Source organism: Cricetulus griseus (assembly GCF_003668045.3).
Source record: "Cricetulus griseus strain 17A/GY chromosome 1 unlocalized genomic scaffold, alternate assembly CriGri-PICRH-1.0 chr1_1, whole genome shotgun sequence".
In the NCBI taxonomy this organism is placed as follows: Eukaryota; Metazoa; Chordata; class Mammalia; order Rodentia; family Cricetidae; genus Cricetulus; species Cricetulus griseus.
Genome location: NW_023276807.1, coordinates 15,445,445 through 15,465,552, shown reverse-complemented (window position 1 = coordinate 15,465,552; position 20,108 = coordinate 15,445,445). Strand labels below are relative to the sequence as shown.

Sequence of the window (20,108 nt, the reverse complement as noted above, 5' to 3'; positions counted from 1 at the left end):
CTTACTAAATATTTAATAGTATGTTTTCTCATTAGTGACAGGGCTTTTCTGCAATTTTAATGTCATTTTCACAAAGCTAATACCAATGTATAATTAGATTATGAATTTCAGTGTTTCTGTTTTTTCAGAGTTTAAAAATATTGAGGTAGCTGAGAATGTAGACAGAAAGCTATATGTATGAGTTTATCGTCCATGTTTACTTGTCTGTAGAGCTACTGCCATAGAGTAGTTAATATAGCAATAGAACTGTTCTAAGTGCTTAGACTACAGATAAGCACTTCACTCGTGGTTAGTTTCCATTCTTTTTGTTTGTTTGTTCAATATTAATTGATTTTTATGGAAAAAGTTCCCACAATGCATTTTGATCATATATATTCCTCTCTCCCATCCCCTCTCTGATGCTTTTTACCTCCCTACCCACCCAATTTTGTGTCTTTTCTCTCTCTCTCTTTCTCTTAAAAAAATACAAACAAACCAAAAATAAGAGGTAACTCCTTCAGGCCTCTACACTTAAAGTTCTACTTCCATAGTGCCAGGATACACTTGACTTAAATCCCAAAGGTAAACAGAGCTATCATAACTTTGGCTGATATTTTAGTTTTTCTGTAAAATATTTCTACTTTATGTAATTCCTGAAAAGCTTCTAGTTAAAGATAGTTATGATGTATCAGCTTCCCCATTGTTCTAATGATACTTGTCTTTTACTCTTTTGTTAAAGACATGGAAACCATTGAACACTTAAGTAGACAGTGCTCCTACTTAGCTACTTGAGTGAGACTAAAATGTCATGAAATTGTCATACAAAAGTATATTTTAAAAAACTAGTACCAGATGGCCTGAGGGATGTGCAGAGGGTAAAAGTACTTGCTGGGTAAATCTTAAAATGGGAGTTTGATTCCCAAAACCCAAGTCAAAACACAGGTGCAGGAGCATGTATCTGTTTTTCAAGCACTCCTATGGCAAGGATGAGAGGTGACACATGAGAATCACCCAAGAGCTTCTGGCCAGCTGGCCAGGAATACATGGCAGGACAGCAGAAACATTGAGTAGTTGCCTCCAAAGAAGGTGAGAAGAAAGAACAGCTTCCAAAATGTTGCTCTCTGATCTCCACATGTAGTATGACATGCTTAGCACACACACACACACACACACACACACACTTGCATTTGCACACGCACATGCATACACACATATGCATACACACACAGCTTAAAAATCAGGGAAAATACCATATAATTTAACATTTCATTAAGTTTTGAATCTCCTTGTAATTATGTAACTGTTCTCATTTATAGAAAATTTCATCATATGAGGTGGGAAGTTGTTTTATTTCCTTTCACTAAGTTCCAGCCTTCTATTGCATGCTTCTCATGGGAGCTCAGTGAATAGATTTGCCAGCATATAAATCCCTGTGGAGATGCCCTATTTATTCAGTGTTCCCTGGATCTTCTGTGCCCAGAGGTTTTCTTCTGATGTTGTTGCTTCGCTGTGATATTTTTAATGTTCTTAGCAGAGATACAGATGACTCAAGCCACAGAATTGATTAATGCAGTTATTTGCCCCAATGAAAGCTGTGTTTACATTACTCTCCATTAACTGAGGAAATAAGTCAGGTTTTAGGATTCTATAAATGTTCTTTCCATCTTTCAAAAGAAAATTTGCAGGTGTGAATGCCAGCTTGAGGGGCCCTGGTTTAGGTAACTGTGGACTTCCACATGTGTAATCAAGATTTCTGAAGTGAGAATCAAAATGAATAAATGATTATTCCTAGATACTATTTATTGTCTTTTTTCTTTGTTTACTGATGCACCTTGACTTTCACATTCTGGAGGTGTGATCTCCAGTAAAAAGAAACAAAAATCTCTGTGTTCACATATTGATTGTGTAAATGCAGATGAATGTATGCCATTAAATGAATGTGGATATCACAGGACACTATGACTGTTGGTATTCACCTGGTACCTTGTTTGAGACATGGTTTATTGTTAGTCACTATTTGATTGCCAGGCTAGTGGGACTTCAGCTTTGGGTGATTCTTCCATCACCACCCCCCATCTCCGTGTAGGAAGAATGGGAATACAGACACTTGCCACTGTGTGGCATTTGTGTGCATTCTAGGGATGGGAAATCAGGTCCTCACTCTATACCACAATGTGTTTATCCACTGAGCTGCCCCTCAGCCTAACAAAGCTCTATTCTTAATCAGTAAAGATGAGGTTCTTTGAATACATCAACCCTTATTAAAAAATAGATCCCAAACAAAAAAATCAAACTACACAGAAATACATTGAAGATACCAGAGTCCTAGCTCACATCTTCTGAAGAGAAATCTGTAATTTGCTTATTCACTCCCCAATCCCCTTTTTATCTCCAATTTCTTCTACTTCACATTGGTATGATTACAGTTTCAGAATTACAGTATTAATTCAAATTTACCAAAGAAACATTAGATATCAGTCCTGAGCTGACTAAAGTTTCAGAAATTTTAACCATATATATTAACTTGGTTGGTTGTTAATACTGTCTTAATTTTAACAGTTTTATGGGATTAAATTTGCACATGAATCTTGCTGTAATTTGATACTTTTACAAGTGTATGCCAGCAAAAATATCAGTATAATCATGATAATGAACAAATTCTCTAACCTAACTTTTTTTCTGCTCAAAAGATTCTTTTTGTTATCCTTCCCTCCTGCCCCCTACCTATCCCTCATCCCTACAGATGCACTCCTCCTTTCCCTTCAGAAAAGAGGCCTCCTATGAATATCAACCCAACCAAGCATAACAAGTTACAATAAGACAAGGCACATACCCTCACATCAAGGCTGAATGAGGCAACCTAGTAGCAGGAAAAGGGTCTCAAAAGCACGCAAAAGAGTCAAAGACAGCCATTCCCACTGTTAGGAGTCCCACAAGTTCCAAGGTACAGAAGCATACTACATATGCAGAGGACCCAGGTCAGACATAGCTATACAAGCTCCTGATTATAATGTCAATTTGATGTTGGCCTGTTGGAGTTGAGGTGCCTTTTAAAAGAACTTATACATTTGGTTTTTGTATAATCAATCTTATATAGCTTCAATATTTGGTAGAAATCAATTGTGAAGTTCCCCCTTTCTGTGTAACAAAATATTCCAATATAAAGACTTTCTTTAGGACTGAGGAGCTATAGGAATAATCTGTTCCTCATGGGGGTTAGAGGTTTGGGTTTTCAAATACTTTGTTTAGCAATTAATTTCTATTACTTGATTTTTCCCTTGTTTTTCCCCAGATCAATCTGGATGAACATTTACTAATTTTGTTCATCTCCTTGAAAGGCCACTTTCTTTCAGTTACTTCTTTTTTCTTCTATCATTGATTGTTTGTGATGTTGTTTGTTTGGACTATGACTTTTTTTGCAGTCACTTGAAATTTCATGTATTCTCCTTTTACTAGATTGTGGCGTGAAAACCTGGGATCACTGCCTGAAACTTTAGCCTATGCCTATGTAATTATCCTACACATTCTTTGTACTTTGGTGGTTTCCTGAGGTTTTACTTCACATTAGAATGCATTCTTATTTCTCTCTTGATTATAAATTGACCTATGTGTTATTTACAAGTGTAGATCTTTCTTTTCTAATACTTGGAAATACTTGAAATGTTTTTCTAATATTGATTGATACTCAAATGTTACTCAATTATGATTATAAAATGCATATTTTAAGACATATAATTTTAAATTCAAGATACATAGTTGATAGTCAAATCTGGGCAATTTTTAACCTATTTTAGTTATGCATTGGAAAGCTGCATATACACTGTTGCAGGAAAGGGATAAAAAGATGTTAATATTATCAACATGATAACTAATTTTGTAATAATTCCTTGCCCAGTTCAAAAGTAGAATTTTAATGATTTATTTTTAAAGTGATTTAAATGATTAAAATCTCCAACATATGCTTATATAGTTAGCGTATCCAGTGTTCTTTGAAGCTTTATATAGAATTGTATTTCCCTCTGGTATCATTTTTCATTTACCTGAAGATTATTCTTTATATGTCTTGCCTGATGACCTGATGGATATTTTCAGCTTTTATATGTATGTGAAAGAACTCTACATCCCACCTGCATTTTAAAGAATTTTTCTTTTTGCTATGCAAAGTATTCTAGGTTGACAGTTTTATTTCATATGATATTTTAGGAGTTTGGCTTCATCTTTGCACCTAAATTGTTCCTGATGAGAAATATGTTGTGAGGCTCACAGTTTCTTCCAAAGTGTCTCTGTTCTCTGGCAGCATTTATGTTTTCATCTTCCTCACCCACACAGATGATTGGATTATTTTTCACTGTATCCTGTGCTCTAGGTTCCTCCTTTGTGTCTAGTGCTTGATGAGCACAGTGCTATGGCATGCATCTTTGTGCTTGTGGTTTCCAAGGATTCAGAAAATCTGCTGCTATAATATCTTGTTTTGTAAATTATTCTAACTTTTATCTATAGAAATTATTAAGGTTTTTACACATGTCTTTTATAGCTGTTTTTTTTCTTACTTTTAGAAGACAGTGGCATATATGGCTTTATATCCATGTTTGTCAATTCTATTTCCTGTAATCATTTAGTGACAGATTCATATGATTAAAAATTATGTTCTACTCAATACTACCTCTCTGATGGTCTTTGGCTTTCTCTTAATCACAGCATTTTATTCTCCATTTCGCTGATGTGAATTTCACTTACTTACTCTCCCTGGACTATATCTGTGTCCCTTACAATCAACGAGAACATTGTTTTCTGCCTGGACCCACTTACCTGTCCATTGCCTAGAGACCCTGCATCAAGCAGTAACAGAGATTCTTTCAGGTTTCCTGTTTCCTGTTTCTTAGGGAACTATTCTTCATTATCACATTGCCTTGTATTTATTTTCCTTCATATATGTTTTTTAGCATTGTTTGCTCCTGATTTTCACTAGTCTTTCCTTTTTACCATTATTTGGTTCATAGTTAAGACATTTAAAAAATCTGTATCTGTCCACGAGTATTTTATGAATTTTATGGTATTCAATGATACAATTTTTTCAATGCTAATATTTAAAGTGGCTTATTTCAGGATTAGATTTTTTCCATTGATATATACATGGAAATTTAAATTTTGCTCATAGAAAACAGAAAACCTTCTTAGCTCATCTCTGTATACCACTTCACAATGTTATTTGGGAAAGGATTAATATTTTTTGCTGTGTAAGTTTAGATAGAGTGAGCAAATGCTATTTTGCATTTGTATTGTCTGTGCCATTGCACTGAGCTATTATCATGTTAATTGCTACCTATCCCCTAATATTATCTATTTCTAGTGACTATTGACTGTTTTAGAATTGAGTTAAAATTAATGTTCTTTGGGAAAATGTTTGATGATATAATTCCAAAATAAAAGGAAACACATTATATAGCATGTTAACTTTCAAAGCCCAATGTTACATACAAATTCAATAAAATTTATAAATTTGCTCTAAATGTATATACATTATACTTAGTATATATTTGTATTAAGTTTTTAGATATTTAATAATAAATTAATGATTTCAAAGCATTGCAAGATACTAAATAATTTATATTATAGAATACTTTACTAGTATTATTTGTTGTTATTCTATAAAAATAAATGGAAATACAGGTATAAGCAGAATTTCTGATTTGGTAATCACAGAGTGTTTAATTCTTACAAACACAGGGGGAGTGTTCCACAAATGTAAGCAAACTGCACAGTAAGTTATGCTGCCCGTTTTTCCCTGTAAAGAGCATGATGCAGCATCCTAATATATTCATCTTTAAGGTTTTCTAGACATGTGCACTGAATGAACAATGTCAAACAAATAAACTCATTGGCCAGCAGCATTGTAGCTAGCATAAAACTCTGTGTGTTATTTGGGGCTATGCTTTCTGGGAACTCATTCTAAATATAATAGCTCACCTAGAGGAGGAGCTACAGATGTTCCTTGATTAGCTGCTAAATGATAGTTTCTTTTCCTCAAGAGAAATGTAGTGGCTACCTTTTCCATTCATAGTCTCATGTCTTTTGCACAAGACCTACAGAGTCACAGGCAACCAATTTGGAATCAAGGGTTGGCCCATATAGGCTTTTAAATATTTTTAGAAAATTTCCTTTCTGGAAAAGAGGAGAATATATTATCAAATTCTATCAATGTGAAATACATACCTTTGTTAAATAAACTAATTTGAGAACTTCCTATTAAATACCAAGGAAATTATAAATTTAAGCAAATATCTATTATCTTGACTTTCCTTATAAGTAGTAGCATTGGGGAAGATAAATAAACATTGGTATGTTATAATGAGTTATTAGAATATTACAGAGTGTGCGTGGGTTATATAAACTATCAAAATGCAGAGTGCTGTGATTATTTAACTATCACACTGCTTATTTTAGTTCTAAGATTCTACAACCATCTCCTTGGTGTTTCTATCCAGACGGGATAAGTTCTATGTAAGGTCCTGTGGGATAAGGAGTGTGTCAGTATTGTGTCCTCCAGTCACCTCCAAGTTGCCTCAGCACTTCTGCCCTTGTGGCAAAGCAGCAGATGAGCACCATGAGTGTTAAGGCAGGTTCTGCTTTTCCTAGTTGTGTATCCCCTCAGGTATGGATGCAATACTCAACATACCTATGGTATATTAAATTTTTTAAATGTTCTTGTCATATTAACCTTGATGAATGGGACTAAAAATTCTTGCTGGTTAGCAACTTTTTTAACCTTGCAAAATGTATGCTTTTAAGTATACCTAAAAAATGTAAGAGAGTTCCATTTAATGTTTGCAACCTAGAGTGATGAATCTTTTGGATAGGTTCATTTAACTGAAGGAAAATTCGTAATGTGAAATTCACCTTAGAAAATTCTATTGTTTTTTTTTATATATAATGAGGATTTTGGATAATGAAATGCCTCCATTTTCTCTGGTACATTATCATGTTCACTTCTCTTTGGGGCATCATGCATGGCTGGTGCTCAATAAATACTAAACAGACATTTTCTGTAGCCACTGGAGTTTCTGGCAGACACAGCCTTACTTCATTATTTCATTTATGCACCAGAAAAGAATTAGCTTTGCCACTAAATTTTGTGCCAAAGCATGCTCTTCCACTGCCAAGCACACAGCTGTGGATTAATACGTATTAGCTAATAGTGGATGTTAATTTCAATTTCTTTCTTGAGGTACATAAACAAAATGGCTATTTTTAGAACCAACTATGCTTGGGGATGTTAAGACTAGCAACTGTGAGTCAAACTATATGGATCTAATCAACATTCTTAACCCTTTCAAAGTTGAGTTTCTCGAAAATACAATGAATTATTTTCTTGAGTAATCTTTGTAAATACACCATTCCCATATTATTTTTAAGGAGAAGCTTTATTCTTATTGTACATTCATTACTTCTATTCTTTGCATCTTCACTATTATCTTCCCCCCTTTCTCAACTTGGGCATCATTTTCTGGTCCTTTTCTATTTGGAAATTTTCTTCTCCCATTGTCTGGGAAATTTTCAACTACATTGGTTCCCAAACAAGGAACAGACCTCAAAGTTCCTCAGCCACTGTAATTTACTTGACCTCTGAATCCCTATCTGTATGTAGCCCACTATAGATTTTTCCTAAATATAGAATGTTCATGTATTTTTTAACCTTTCTAAGTGAATTGTAAAGCAGGAGTGTAGTGAAGTCATGGCTATTGGAGGAGAATCTACAACCACGAAGTTAATAAAGCAGTATAATCCCTAACAATAATCTATAAAAATTTGTCATTATACTCACAGGTAATTGTATTCTTTACTCATCATCAAGTAAACTTCTCTTTGCAGCAGATGAAAACCACTAAACAAGTTCACGTAATTGATATTTCTTTACAGATTGTTGGCCCATGGAAGGCCTGCCCTTTTCTGAGTGGAGACAGCGGGGTGGGGTGGATAGGAAGTGGGGTGCACACATGACTAGCAGGAAAGGTAGGAGGGGAAGCTGCAGTCCACATGTAAGATAGATAAAAAAAAATGTTAAAAAATAGGTAAAAAACCATTGTAACAGTTTTTTAAATAAATTGTATTATATTTTTACATTTGGTTGGCAAAATTGCCTTTTTCTTTGTTTGCTGTTTTCTAGCTAAATACAGAATCATTAAGACACTCTTATGTTAGGCCTTTCCCCGCCCCCCAGAAACTTTGTATCTAGAATTCAGGGGTGTGAGATGTGTGTCCAGAAGAAAATTTCTTCACTTTGACAGATGCTGATCTATGACCCCACTCTAAACAACAAGACTAGATATATAGGAGTTGTCCCACATGTTTTCTGACTCATGGTTTGTAATATAAATATAAATAAAACGAAACATTTTCAGTAGCTATGCTGGAAAATGATGATAAATCTACCAATAACAGTGTATCCATGTGGGGAAAAGGTACCTATCTCTTACAGTAAGAGAAACAGCCTCAGTGTTATTCAAAACATGATGAAATTCATAAACTGCATAATTCAAGACCTACTTAAGTCACAGTGGAAAGACAATTTGGATCATGGTGAATTAGTCTTTGTTTATAACTTAAAAGAATTGTTTTAGATATTGGATGCTATACTGAAAGGTTTTGTTATGTTATTTTTCTTTGTCAGCTATTTAGGATGAAGTTTGTCTATGCTGAAATATGATTATGATTAAAACTTTGAAGAAATTATTTAAAAATAGAATTGGCTTCTTCTGTAGCAGCAAGTCTCCCAACAATGACACACAAAAACTGTTCCCTTTTAGGGCCAAATGCAAAAAATATTGATTTTTCTCTACGGCGTTTCATTTGCCATTTTGCACGAAAGCACTTTAAAACCTCTTAACACTGCGGAAGTTGAAACTGAAGTACCTGAAATGGACTTTCTGTGGCATAATTACTTAAGAATATTTGATCTTAGGTATAGAATAATGATGGCATTTCATGCACACCTCCATGAATTAAGTTTTTCCTTCGATGCCTGTCATGGTTTCTGTGCATAATTGCAAAGTAGTTCTTTTCTTCATTCTTCTAATACACAGTAAAGTATAAATTAAGATTTCTTTCAGATGTCAAATACTTAGCAATTTTACATGTATATTACAAGAAATGGCCATAAGTAATCTTTACCTAGAAGGAAAAAATTCATATAATTTATATGAATTTATATTATGAATGTGATAATTTAAATAACCCTGCTTTGCATATTTAATACTAATGTAATTCCCTAATAAATTTGTATGCTTATGATAAATTCTCAGAGCTCAAAGAAACAAAAGAAATGATACACATAAAATTACATTTTTATAATCTCAGTATTATTTACATGTGATAATAATTGTAAAATTTTAAAAGCATAGTTAGAAATTGCAAGGTTTTCTGGTCATGTAAAGTTCACATTTTGGCCATTCCTACTCATTAAAAGTTAACATGATCGTGGTAAAATCAAAACTGATTTTGTAAGCAGAGTACCATGTAACTCTTCTTAGTGAGTGGTATTTATTGAGTCATTGATGAAAGTAAAATTCCATGCAATAATGCTGCATAGGCCCACGCAAATGCATGTTTAGATACCTTTTGTTTCCTTAATGAAAGTGCTTAGGAAGATAGCACTGTCAATCTTTATGTATTTCATAATCTCCTTCTCTTCAGAGATGACATTGTGCCTATTGACACCACATAGTGATGATATATTCTGTTTGTCCCACTATCTCATATCACTTCTCTTACTCCATTCATTCATTAGTTCACTCTTTATTTAATTTTCATTATAGAGTGATACCAGTATCCAGATATGGATGTTGTTGACTAGGACAGAATGAAACTGAAGTTAACAAATCAAAAGATACTTTTGTTCTCCATGGAGCATCAGCAAGCAATTACCAGTTGGACTTAGCCCAGAGGGGGAGAATGTTCTGCTACTGGGAAGGCCACATAAAAGGAGGTGGCCTTTGGAGTTTGAGTGATACTGGAGATGTATAACAGAGAAGGGGAGGGTGAAGAGTGAAAAACAGCCAGGCAGTGGTCGTGCACACCTCTATTTCCAGCACTGGGGAGGCAGAGGCAGGTGGATCTCTGTTTGTTTGAGGCCAGCCTGGTCTACAGAGCAAGTTCCAGGACAGGCTTCAAAGATACACAGAGAAACCCTGTCTCAGAAAAAAAAAAAAAAAGAGAAAGAAAAAGAAAAACCAATGAGTCAAAGAAGGGAAATTTGCATCATTCAGCAGAACAGGAGTTGTGTGCACTGACTGGTGCCTGGGCCAAAGCTTCAGATATGCACATGAGTCCAGCTAGGCAGGAGCTCCTGACTGCAGTGTCTTCCTGAACACTGCCCCAAGCCTGGTAAGAGAATAGTAGCCTTCCTCTGTAGGTCCTGACAGGCAGTGTGTGTGTGTGTGTGTGTGTGTGTGTGTGTGTGTGTGTGTGTGTGTGTGTGCGTGTTTACCTACAATTAGACCAGTATGATCAATGGTAGGATTTTCACCTCTAGTGTCCCGGCTCTTCAGGATGTTACCTTTACTTTTTTTCTCAAATAAGCCTCTTACAAAATCAAAAAAATATATACTGTTGTGATGGATTCTATAACTAGTTCCTGAAAATTCATAAGAAACTGTTGTTTTCTAAAGTTTAATTGTTTAATTGTCCATTTGAAATACTGTGGAGTCTGTACTCTCTTCTGATTTCCTGGTGTCTACATGAAGCCTTGGGGATGCAGTTTTGAATATTCTAAGTCTATATCCTTGTTATACATTTTAAAGATGCCTCATGCTTACTCACTGCTGCCACATCACCTCATTGCGTGATCTAAAAGTGAACTTTTAGCCAAAATGGTTTCTCAGTAAACATCTTCATAAAGATCATTCAGCACATCCCACAACTACATGACCAACTGATCTAGCAAAACCTAGAGATCCCTGCCAGACTGCTCCTTGCATGAGAATGCCAGAACTTCACAATTCTGTAGGTTACCTATGAAATTTTTTTTAAAAAGTATGATTTTTACTCCTGTATATTGACTTCCTTGACCCTCAGCTAGTGAAGTCTGCATTTCCATCCCCATGTGGTATTTGAATCTCAAGCCAATAAAATGAGCATAACATTTAATCGGGACTATTGGTATCCAAATATATCATTTTCTATTCAGGCTTCTCTACAATATTGTATGATAGGCAGTTGTTTGAAAAAAAACACTGAATTTATTTTTTACAGGTCTAGTTTCATGGGACTCCAAGATCAACATGTCTAGTGAGAGCTTGTCATGTACTTAATAGATAACACCATGTTTTTGTGCTTGCATGGTCTACAGGATGTGTGCACTCCTGTGGGTCACATTTTTAAGGGCTTTGATCTCATACATGTAGGTAGAAACTTCATGTCCTGACCACCTCACATAGAACTTAGCTCTATCTAGAAGGAATAGGTAAGCACATGACTAATAATATTTAAAACTAATGGAGATACCTTTACAGAACAGCTTAGAAAACCTGACTGATACATGCTTGCAGTACAACAAAATAGCATCAGAAGGTCTAAAGCTGGGAAGTAACAGGTCAAAGGTGCCCTTCTGAGATGATCATTTATGCCTATCTTTGAAAAGAAGAATATTTCAAATTACTAATGTGAGACCTAGGAGGACAAACTAAAAACAACTAAAATAAATTTCTGTTTAAAATTGGAAAATAAAATAATAAATCATTAAGAAAAACCAAAAACAAAACCAGTTCTGTATACAAAGCTCATCAGAACTGGCAAATGCACTCAAAAGGAAATAAAACATCTAAAAAGTATGCATGACAAGCACAGGTGCATGTGTTCATTACAAAGCTGCAACAACAAAGAAAATTCTCAGATGCAAGTTTTTTGCTCGTTGAGATTTACTGGATGTTTAAAAGGAACTCTAGCACTGTGTACTGACACTCCGACAGTGCACTGTCTGCTGCGCAAGCATGAGGACCTGAGTTGATTCGCAGCATCCTGTCAACTGCAGGTATGACTGTGCTTTTATAATCACAGTGCTTGGGAGGCAGGCAGGAGGATACATGGAGTTTGCTGGAGAGCCAGCCTCACCAATCTGGTGAACTCTCGATTCAGTGAGAGATCATCTTACTGAATAGTCAAGAATAGCTGAAGAAGATACCTGATGTCAACCTCTGACCTCCGCATGCATGGATGCACACCTGTACATGCTCCTGCATACATACAGCTGCTTGGATCTTGTTCATGTCTTCAGCATGTAACCACAGTACTCTGAGTTCATGAGTGACATAGCAATGCCATGTCAGGAACAAAGTGTTTTACAACACTCTTTTACATTCTCCCCTAGGTCACTTTAAATTTATCAATAACAACCTTAAGAATTTTTTTTTAATTGACACAGAACTTAGCGTCTGATGGCTAGACAAGGAGAACTTCTTCAAAGGCTGGTCCCCGGCAGCTCATCTTTTCCTTACTGTTCAACAGTAGCCAGTAGCTAGTGCTTGTGCCTGGCTCTAGTGTCAGCCTGGGTTCTGAGGTCATTGGTGCTGAAGAAAAACCCCTGGAGCTCTGGTGACCATGATTCGAAGGTTCTCTTTCTGGGTTATTTCAGCCTTTTATCTACTCTTTGCTTTCTCTTGTCTACTTCCACTTGCTCCTGCCTGGAAGCCCTAGAACTATGGAAGCTGAATCTCCTATTATCAGGTGGCTGACCTCTTACAAAGTTCAGTGAATGCTTGCAAGATGACTCAGGGTACCTGCCTCTATCAGGACTGTAATAGTTAATCAGGGTATAGGCTACAGCCAGTCAGCATCTAAGTACTAGGAGTGGCCAGGGTCACCGGAGCTCAGTCCTTTGCTGAGACAGACCCCACTGGGCAGGCAAGGTCAGCATCAGCTGAACATGCAAGCTGTCTACTGGAGGACACTTAGCTGTCACACAGTGGCTGCCATCACTGCTGTTAGAAGCCAGACCTAGAGAGTAAATCAAGTATCAAGGGCAAGCAGGCCTGCTTGGGTGTCCAGGGACAGGGATCTGGTACTCTTCATCTGTCAGAAGGTCACACTTCTTTAGCTGTTAAGCAATCAGAGTCACCTCAAACCCCCGCCCCAGGGCTAGTGCTGTTCCTCTGTTCCAACTCTTTTGCCTGCTGCTTCTGTCTCTGTCTTCTGAGCTGAATATACACCAATGAAAATATGTTAAGGAAAGACTCCTCAGGAGAAGGCTTTGGTGTCTTTATGCTGCAACAAGGGAGAAACAGCACAGAGGTGCTCTTGGAACAGCATGTAGCCCCAGAGAAACTCTGACACCTTCCTTCCCACCCCTAGTGTGACTTTGAAGCAGTCACACCTCAGCATGAAACTTGCTGTCCTCAAGGCCTCCTGGGTACATTCCCCAGCAGCTCACAAGTCTTACTGTGCAGCACCTGATCCATAGTTGTAACTTAAGCAATGTGTCAAAGATGCTCCCTTTTGGTTTTCTGGTTCTATATTATACCTCCAGGAGAACAACAAACAACAAAACAAAAATCTATTGCCTTTCATCCTCATTTTCTTCTCCAAATATTAGTGTTTCTCTGAGCTCTCTCCCAGGATCCCTCCTTTAGTCCTTTCTGTTTGTGTTATGTTAATTTAAGTCATTACTCTACCTAGGAACTGGGCATATATTCCTAAACATATATCACCATCTGTATTTCTCAGTGTGCATGGCTGCTAGTGTTATGCCCATGTCGAGGAACCGCCATGAGACCACAAGTAGCCAGAGTACAATGCAATCACACAAGGGTCATTTCAAAGTTAACATTGGTCCACTAAGCCCCACACTCCCATGCAGAGGAGGGGATAATGTAGCCCATAACACAAAGGAACACAGGTTTTTAAAGAAAAGATCATGAGCAGGGGAGTTTATGTGCCCTGGCATTTTAGGATTAGGTCAGTGGGTACTTGGTGCAAGGCAATTTTTAAAAATTATTCATCAGGCCATTGGCACCAACCCATAAACATCTAGCAGGATATCTGTACATACATCTGGAAACCATTAACTTCAGATAGGTTGTCTGTAGTACACCTGGAACTTACTGCCCTGTCCTCTGACTGCATCGAGGTGCTTGCTCACATTTTTGCTGCCACAGCACATTCCTAGGGCTAGGTTCAGCCCCAGGTTGCCAGATACTTTAAGATGGGGACCTCACACTAGGACTGGCTCCTAGATTTCTGGTTTCAGTGCAACCATCTTTGAAAACATTTCAAAATGTCCTCAACTGCTTGGTTCTATACCCAATTATTTTGTTAGTGGTAAATTATTCTTTCATGTCTGATCTGAATATATTTTATTATATTTTATATTGTTGAATAGGGAAATGTAATTTGTTAAGGTCTGTACTTACCAGATTACCCCAAGCCTGTTTTTGGCCATGCCTTATTGCCAACACCTTTGTGTTTCTTTCCTGTGTCCTGCACTGGACACTCTTCTGTTGACCTACTTGTTATTGTTCATCAAGGTACAATAAAAATTTTTTGGGGGGAGCTAACATTTTTAGGGTCTCAAATTCTACAGCATATTATTCAAACTTTTCCTATTTAGAACTTTTTAATATAACTCCTTTTACCTTGCTCAATAAGTAAATGAAAGGAAGGAAGGAAGAATGTATCTCATAGTTGCCCCTTAGACAAAACAATTCTTTCTTTGGATCTTCCCAGGCCTTAATATGTACTCATTTCACAGCATTTACCACATTTTGTGTAAAGGTAAATTTGTTTATATGTAAGGTCCCTTTCCCCTCAGTGAAGTTGTAAGTTCCTGGAATTTTTTTAAAAATGGAAGTTCCATTTTTATTCTACATTTCCTAAGCTGAGGGGTATAAATAATTATATCATGTACCAACTTTGATTATACATATACATATACATATATACATATATATATATATATATATATATATATATATGTGTGTGTGTGTGTGTGTGGTAAAATTTAGTTCATGGCAATATAGTGTCCTGCACTTTAATAGCTACTCTAAAAACATTATCTTTCATTTCCTACCTTCTCTTTTTGTTACTGCTGTTAAAAGTCAGGTCTTTATTTTTATATTGGGGGTGTCCCTCATGAGCCTAGGCTGATCTTCAGCTTGAGGTCCTACATATTTAGCCTTCCAGATGCAGGACCATACACCTGCGCCACAGTGTTCTACACAAAGTTTGTGATATGTAAAAAATACTTCACCTAAAACATTAAGAGTTCAAGCTTTACCGAGTATGAGGACTGGAGTTTGGAAGAGCCAGGAATCATGACCTCTGCATAGGTGTGTCACATCCAAGCAGAGTGGCAGAAGTCCAGCAGACATTGCAGTCTAGGAATGCTCCACAGATTCCACAGATGTTGTTGCTGGACACTGGCCTCCCAGGAAGTCAGAAGCAGACCCTGTGCCCACAGCAAAGGGAGAAACTCAATCTAGCTTTTCTGGGAAGGGACAGATCACTACTGTAATTCATGTGCAAATGTGACATTTTTAAAAGGGGTGTTTCATGTGCATATTGGTGAACAGTTCATATTTCCTCATTTGCCATGAGAAAAAATGGAAAATTCGAAGTCTTAAATAGGCAATTTTTGGGCAGTATAAGCTCAGAGGATAAACTGGCTAATATACAACTCAATGTCAGTGATTATTTCACTTGGATTACTTTGCTGAAAAGTCTCTAAAATGTTCTTTTTTCCCCTTAATTTGCTTCTGGATTCATGATAAGCAGCTATTTTTTCCTTAAAATAACATAACATAGTAAAATATAATATGAAATATAAAAATAATGTAAGTGCTACTGTAGGCTCAGCGGCACTGGGACACTCATGGGAACCAACATGACTTATGCCATGTAGATGGTAGTGAAATCACATAACATGGCTTATATTTATGATGTCATTCACCAAGTTGGTGATAAACATGGTTACTATTTGCTCATGAGCTCAGCTGCATGGTAAAGCGAGCCTGTCCGATCAGGGCACAAGTCTATGTACCACCTGACAGAGTTTTTAAATGTGTACAGTTTCACCCATGACTTTGATATTTTGACCTCCCCTTAGATCCAAGGCACAAGAGGCTGCTTGGTGCCATTGTATTCCACTCAAACATGGCATGGCATGTGATCAGACAGATCTGTGAGTCTCCATGTTGACCAAGATTTAAGACCCGTGGAAAACAGCTCGTGAAAACAGATCATCCTAATTGAAAACCTCAGTTTCTTTGTGTGGCACTGGTACCCAGTTCGAAGAGCAGCTGCTAGGTGGCAGTGTCTAAGGCAGCCAGACTTAATCACACCAGGAGACTGTTTTAGTTCTTTCTACCACCTGATCCAATGCTTCACAGGTTCTCTGAGGCAACTGCATGGAGAAGGAAAGAAAGTGGACTCCTATGCCCAGAAAGAGAAAATGGGGTTTTCAAAGCTTACATTGAGTCCCATGCTGTTTTATCTCTCCTTATACAGAGCAGGGTGTGGAAAGAGGCAGGGGTGTGGGGAGGTTGGGGGAGGGAGGTGTTTTAAACAGGTGAAGGAGCCTCTGAGCCAGCCAGAGGATTTGGTGTAATATTTTCTTTCCTTAGCTTCAGTCTCTTGGTCTCTCTCTTTCTGTGTCTCTCGCTGTCTCTTTGTTTCTCTGTATCTACCTTTTCAAACTCCCCACTGCTGATTGCCCCAATAATTTCATATTTATGCCAACATGTGGCACCAGTCTTCAATTTTAGATCTTGTAGTCCTTCATATTTTCTTTAGTTTTGATTTGATGGAGTTCATTGTAGATTCTTGATGCTAGTCAGTTTTGCTGTCTATGTATAGAATATTTTCCCCGCCTTTGACGTCTATATTCAACATATAATATGTGTTTGGGATCAATAGGTTTATGTGTATGAATCGTAAGTTTGCCAAAGTAGTTTTATATAGTTTCTTATTACAGTTTTTATTTTATTTATTATTTACTACAGTATTTATAATTTTATCTTTTAACTTAAAGTCTATCATCACTCTCAACCAGGTTTTGCCTATGTCTGAAGTTTAACAAAAAGTTTATTTTTGATTTTCATTTTTTAAATAAAATATTTCTTTTGTTTCTGTTGTATATTTATTTAATTTAACATATTTTGTTGAAAGACTTTTCAAGATTTTTTTTATTTTTTATTGGTATATCTGTGGAAACTCAGTTGATGGTCTATGTCATAATTTTAGACAGTAAATTGATCCACTTGTCTAATACCTGTATGGGAAACAATCTGCATCTCAATGCAGTATTGCATAATTTTAATTAGACTAGAAAGCTTCTTTTTATCATAGGCCTAGATACAAAGTATTTAATGCCAATATTTGTATAATGTATGTATTTTTTTAAAAAATGTGATATTCTTAGTGAAGCAACTTTACTATGACATAATTAAATATAATACATCTATCTAAAATGAACAATCAGTCCACTTTTAGTTTGTTCAGAATTCTGCAACTAGCACTATGATCAATTGTTAAAACATTTCACTACACACACAAAAATGCAACAATTATTAATAGTCATTGCCCATTCCTCTCCATTTTCTTACCTAGTTTCTTCCCCAATCCTATACCTCAAGTAATAATACTTCTACCCAGACCTGGTGGCCAAGATCTGTAATCACTACTCATTGGTAAGCAGAGGCAGGAGGATACTCAAAGCCTGCCTGAGTTGCAGTGTGAATTTGAGGCTCTCCTTGGCTCTTCCAGAGGTAGAATGCTCAATGGACTCGGCGCATATTTAAGGTCAATCTCTAATAGCAACATAAGAAAATAAAAAATGGCATATCTTATTGTAAGATCACAATTTTAAAATGCCCTTTTTAAATATAACACTTTGCAGTGCTTCTTACACTCTAGATTTTGAACATGATTTGATCATTATAGCATAAATAAAAACTCCATCTTTTAGTTTTTAAATATTCCCTTTAGAAGCTGACATGATTACTGAACATTTTTAATCCATCCATTTATGTTAATTTCTTAGAATCATTTAAAAATTGCATGTAAGTTCAGAATTTTAAATTATGTGACAGGTATATGGTATATGTGTGTGCATATGTATGTTTGACAGTCTTTTTTATTATTCTTTAAATGCTCAAATCTCTTATTTCCTCATACTAAGAATAAGTATTTAATAGAACAAAATAATTATGAGTAATTTAGTCCCATAATTCCTAACCATATTTGTTGTAGAATAATACAGACATATCCAACATATACAATGTCAAACAAATAAAAATTACATTTTATTTTAAATAAATTTAATGTGTTAAATTTTCAGTTTTGAATGTCCTTGAATTTGTGGGAAATTAATTGATTTTAAGAATTTGGAGAGAAAACACCATTAGACTTTATTTTTTTAGTACTCTATAATCCTTTTACTTTGTTTTATATGTGATATATTTGGTTATTTGAATAAATAGTATTTCACTGTACTATTGATCTTGGCTCTCTTTTAGGAAGTAGTACTTTAAAAGCACTCTTGGATTGGATGTCTGAAGTACTTTCATGTGTTTTTGTGTGAATGTGTGCAAATGTATGCTTAATGTGTGTGTGTGTGCAACTTATTACCTCTTAATCGTAAAGTTTAAAAGCCCACAATCATTACTTACTCTTGCTACAAATTATACGTCTATACTCTCTCAATTCAGGATTTCTGTTGATTTTGTTTTCTAGTTCAATTTTGTTGGGAAATTGCTTGGACCAAGAGGAAACTCCTTGAAGAGGCTACAGGAAGAAACAGGTGCTAAGATGTCTATCCTGGGCAAAGGATCGATGCGTGATAAAGCAAAGGTACTGCACCTTGAGGTTGCTTCTTAGCACACTGAGGAGGCCCCTACAATACTGGGGACCCTGTTTACAACACAGAGATGGCTTTCCCTGTTTCCTGTGCCTTTTCCTTTCTGGGACTACATTGCTATCCCTTCTGATGTCTCTCTCTTCTTCAGTCATTGTCCCTGCCTCCTCCTCAGGATGTAATTCCTGTATTGCCTTTTGTAGTTCTCTCTGTACGTTGCTGTCATATAGCTGAACTTTTTTAAAGCCTCTGTGAGATAATTCTATAGATTAGTACTCTGGTTTTTTGATTCCCTAGTTGGACACCTTCTCTTCTATCCTGTAGTCACATGCATTCTCTCATTTTATTCTCTCCTCATTTCACTTTCTCCACTTAACTGAGGTTACTCCATGTCTTTATTTAGAAACATAAGAAAATCCTCTTTAGGCCTTAAAAGACTTCGGTAATATTATTACACAACAGCTGACTCGAAGACAAGAATAAGTTAAGAAACATCAGGTTTGAAGTTTGTAAAATTTTATTGTACATCTGAGCTACTTAACTTCCCATTTTATAAAGTGCTATCATTTCTTCAGTGTTTTTAGAGATGTTTTCATAAGGAAACTGAAAAAATCTTTGGTAAGCAGTGGAATGTGTACAGTTGCATCATTTGACCAAACTATATTTTTATCATTTCATATATTACACTATTATTGGAAATTACCATTAGAATGCTTGGAAAATCATGTATGGGTTTTCTCTTTAAACTATTAGGGAAGGATGTTAAGTGAATGATTTTAAAATGGAAAAGGGTCACTAAAGTGGCCAGTAATTCTCATTCATAAATTATTTTGTAATTTTTGTATTAAGTACTTAGATATCTATTAAGTCATCTAAATAGGCACTTTTTCAAAGGTGTAATTGTCAAGTCTCTACATTAAAAAGGTAATGATTTTACTGAACTTTAAATCTGAATACTTGTGATTGTGTAACATTTCAGAAATGAATAAACTGTTGCCAACCCTCTCCATCCTAGTGACCTGACTGCATTTAGAAAAAACAGTGTAAATGTTAAAGAAGAGGTAGCTATGAAATAATCCTTGACCCTTGTCACAATCCATCTCACATTTTTTCATAAACAGGATGAAGTTGATATATTTATTTAAAATATTCTTTAATATTGAATATTTAACTATTTAATATAGGACACAGTATGCAAATTTGCTGTTTTCCCCACTATGTCAAATTCTTATAATATAAACTGTGTACTTTTCAAAATTAAGGATTAAATTAAGCATCATATTCCTTGGAA

The 20,108-nt window shown here is 35.9% G+C and overlaps 1 protein-coding gene across 2 annotated transcripts in view; it reads left to right on the top strand.

The window, feature by feature from the left end:
- Nucleotides 1–20,108, top strand: part of Khdrbs2 (KH RNA binding domain containing, signal transduction associated 2) — a 409,392-nt gene that overhangs the window by 107,631 nt on the left and 281,653 nt on the right. For both annotated transcript variants that reach the window (XM_027392834.2, XM_035453236.1), the window contains exon 3: nt 18,697–18,813. In XM_027392834.2, coding sequence (XP_027248635.1) covers nt 18,697–18,813 — 117 coding nt within the window. The remainder of the gene's footprint in view (nt 1–18,696; nt 18,814–20,108) is intronic.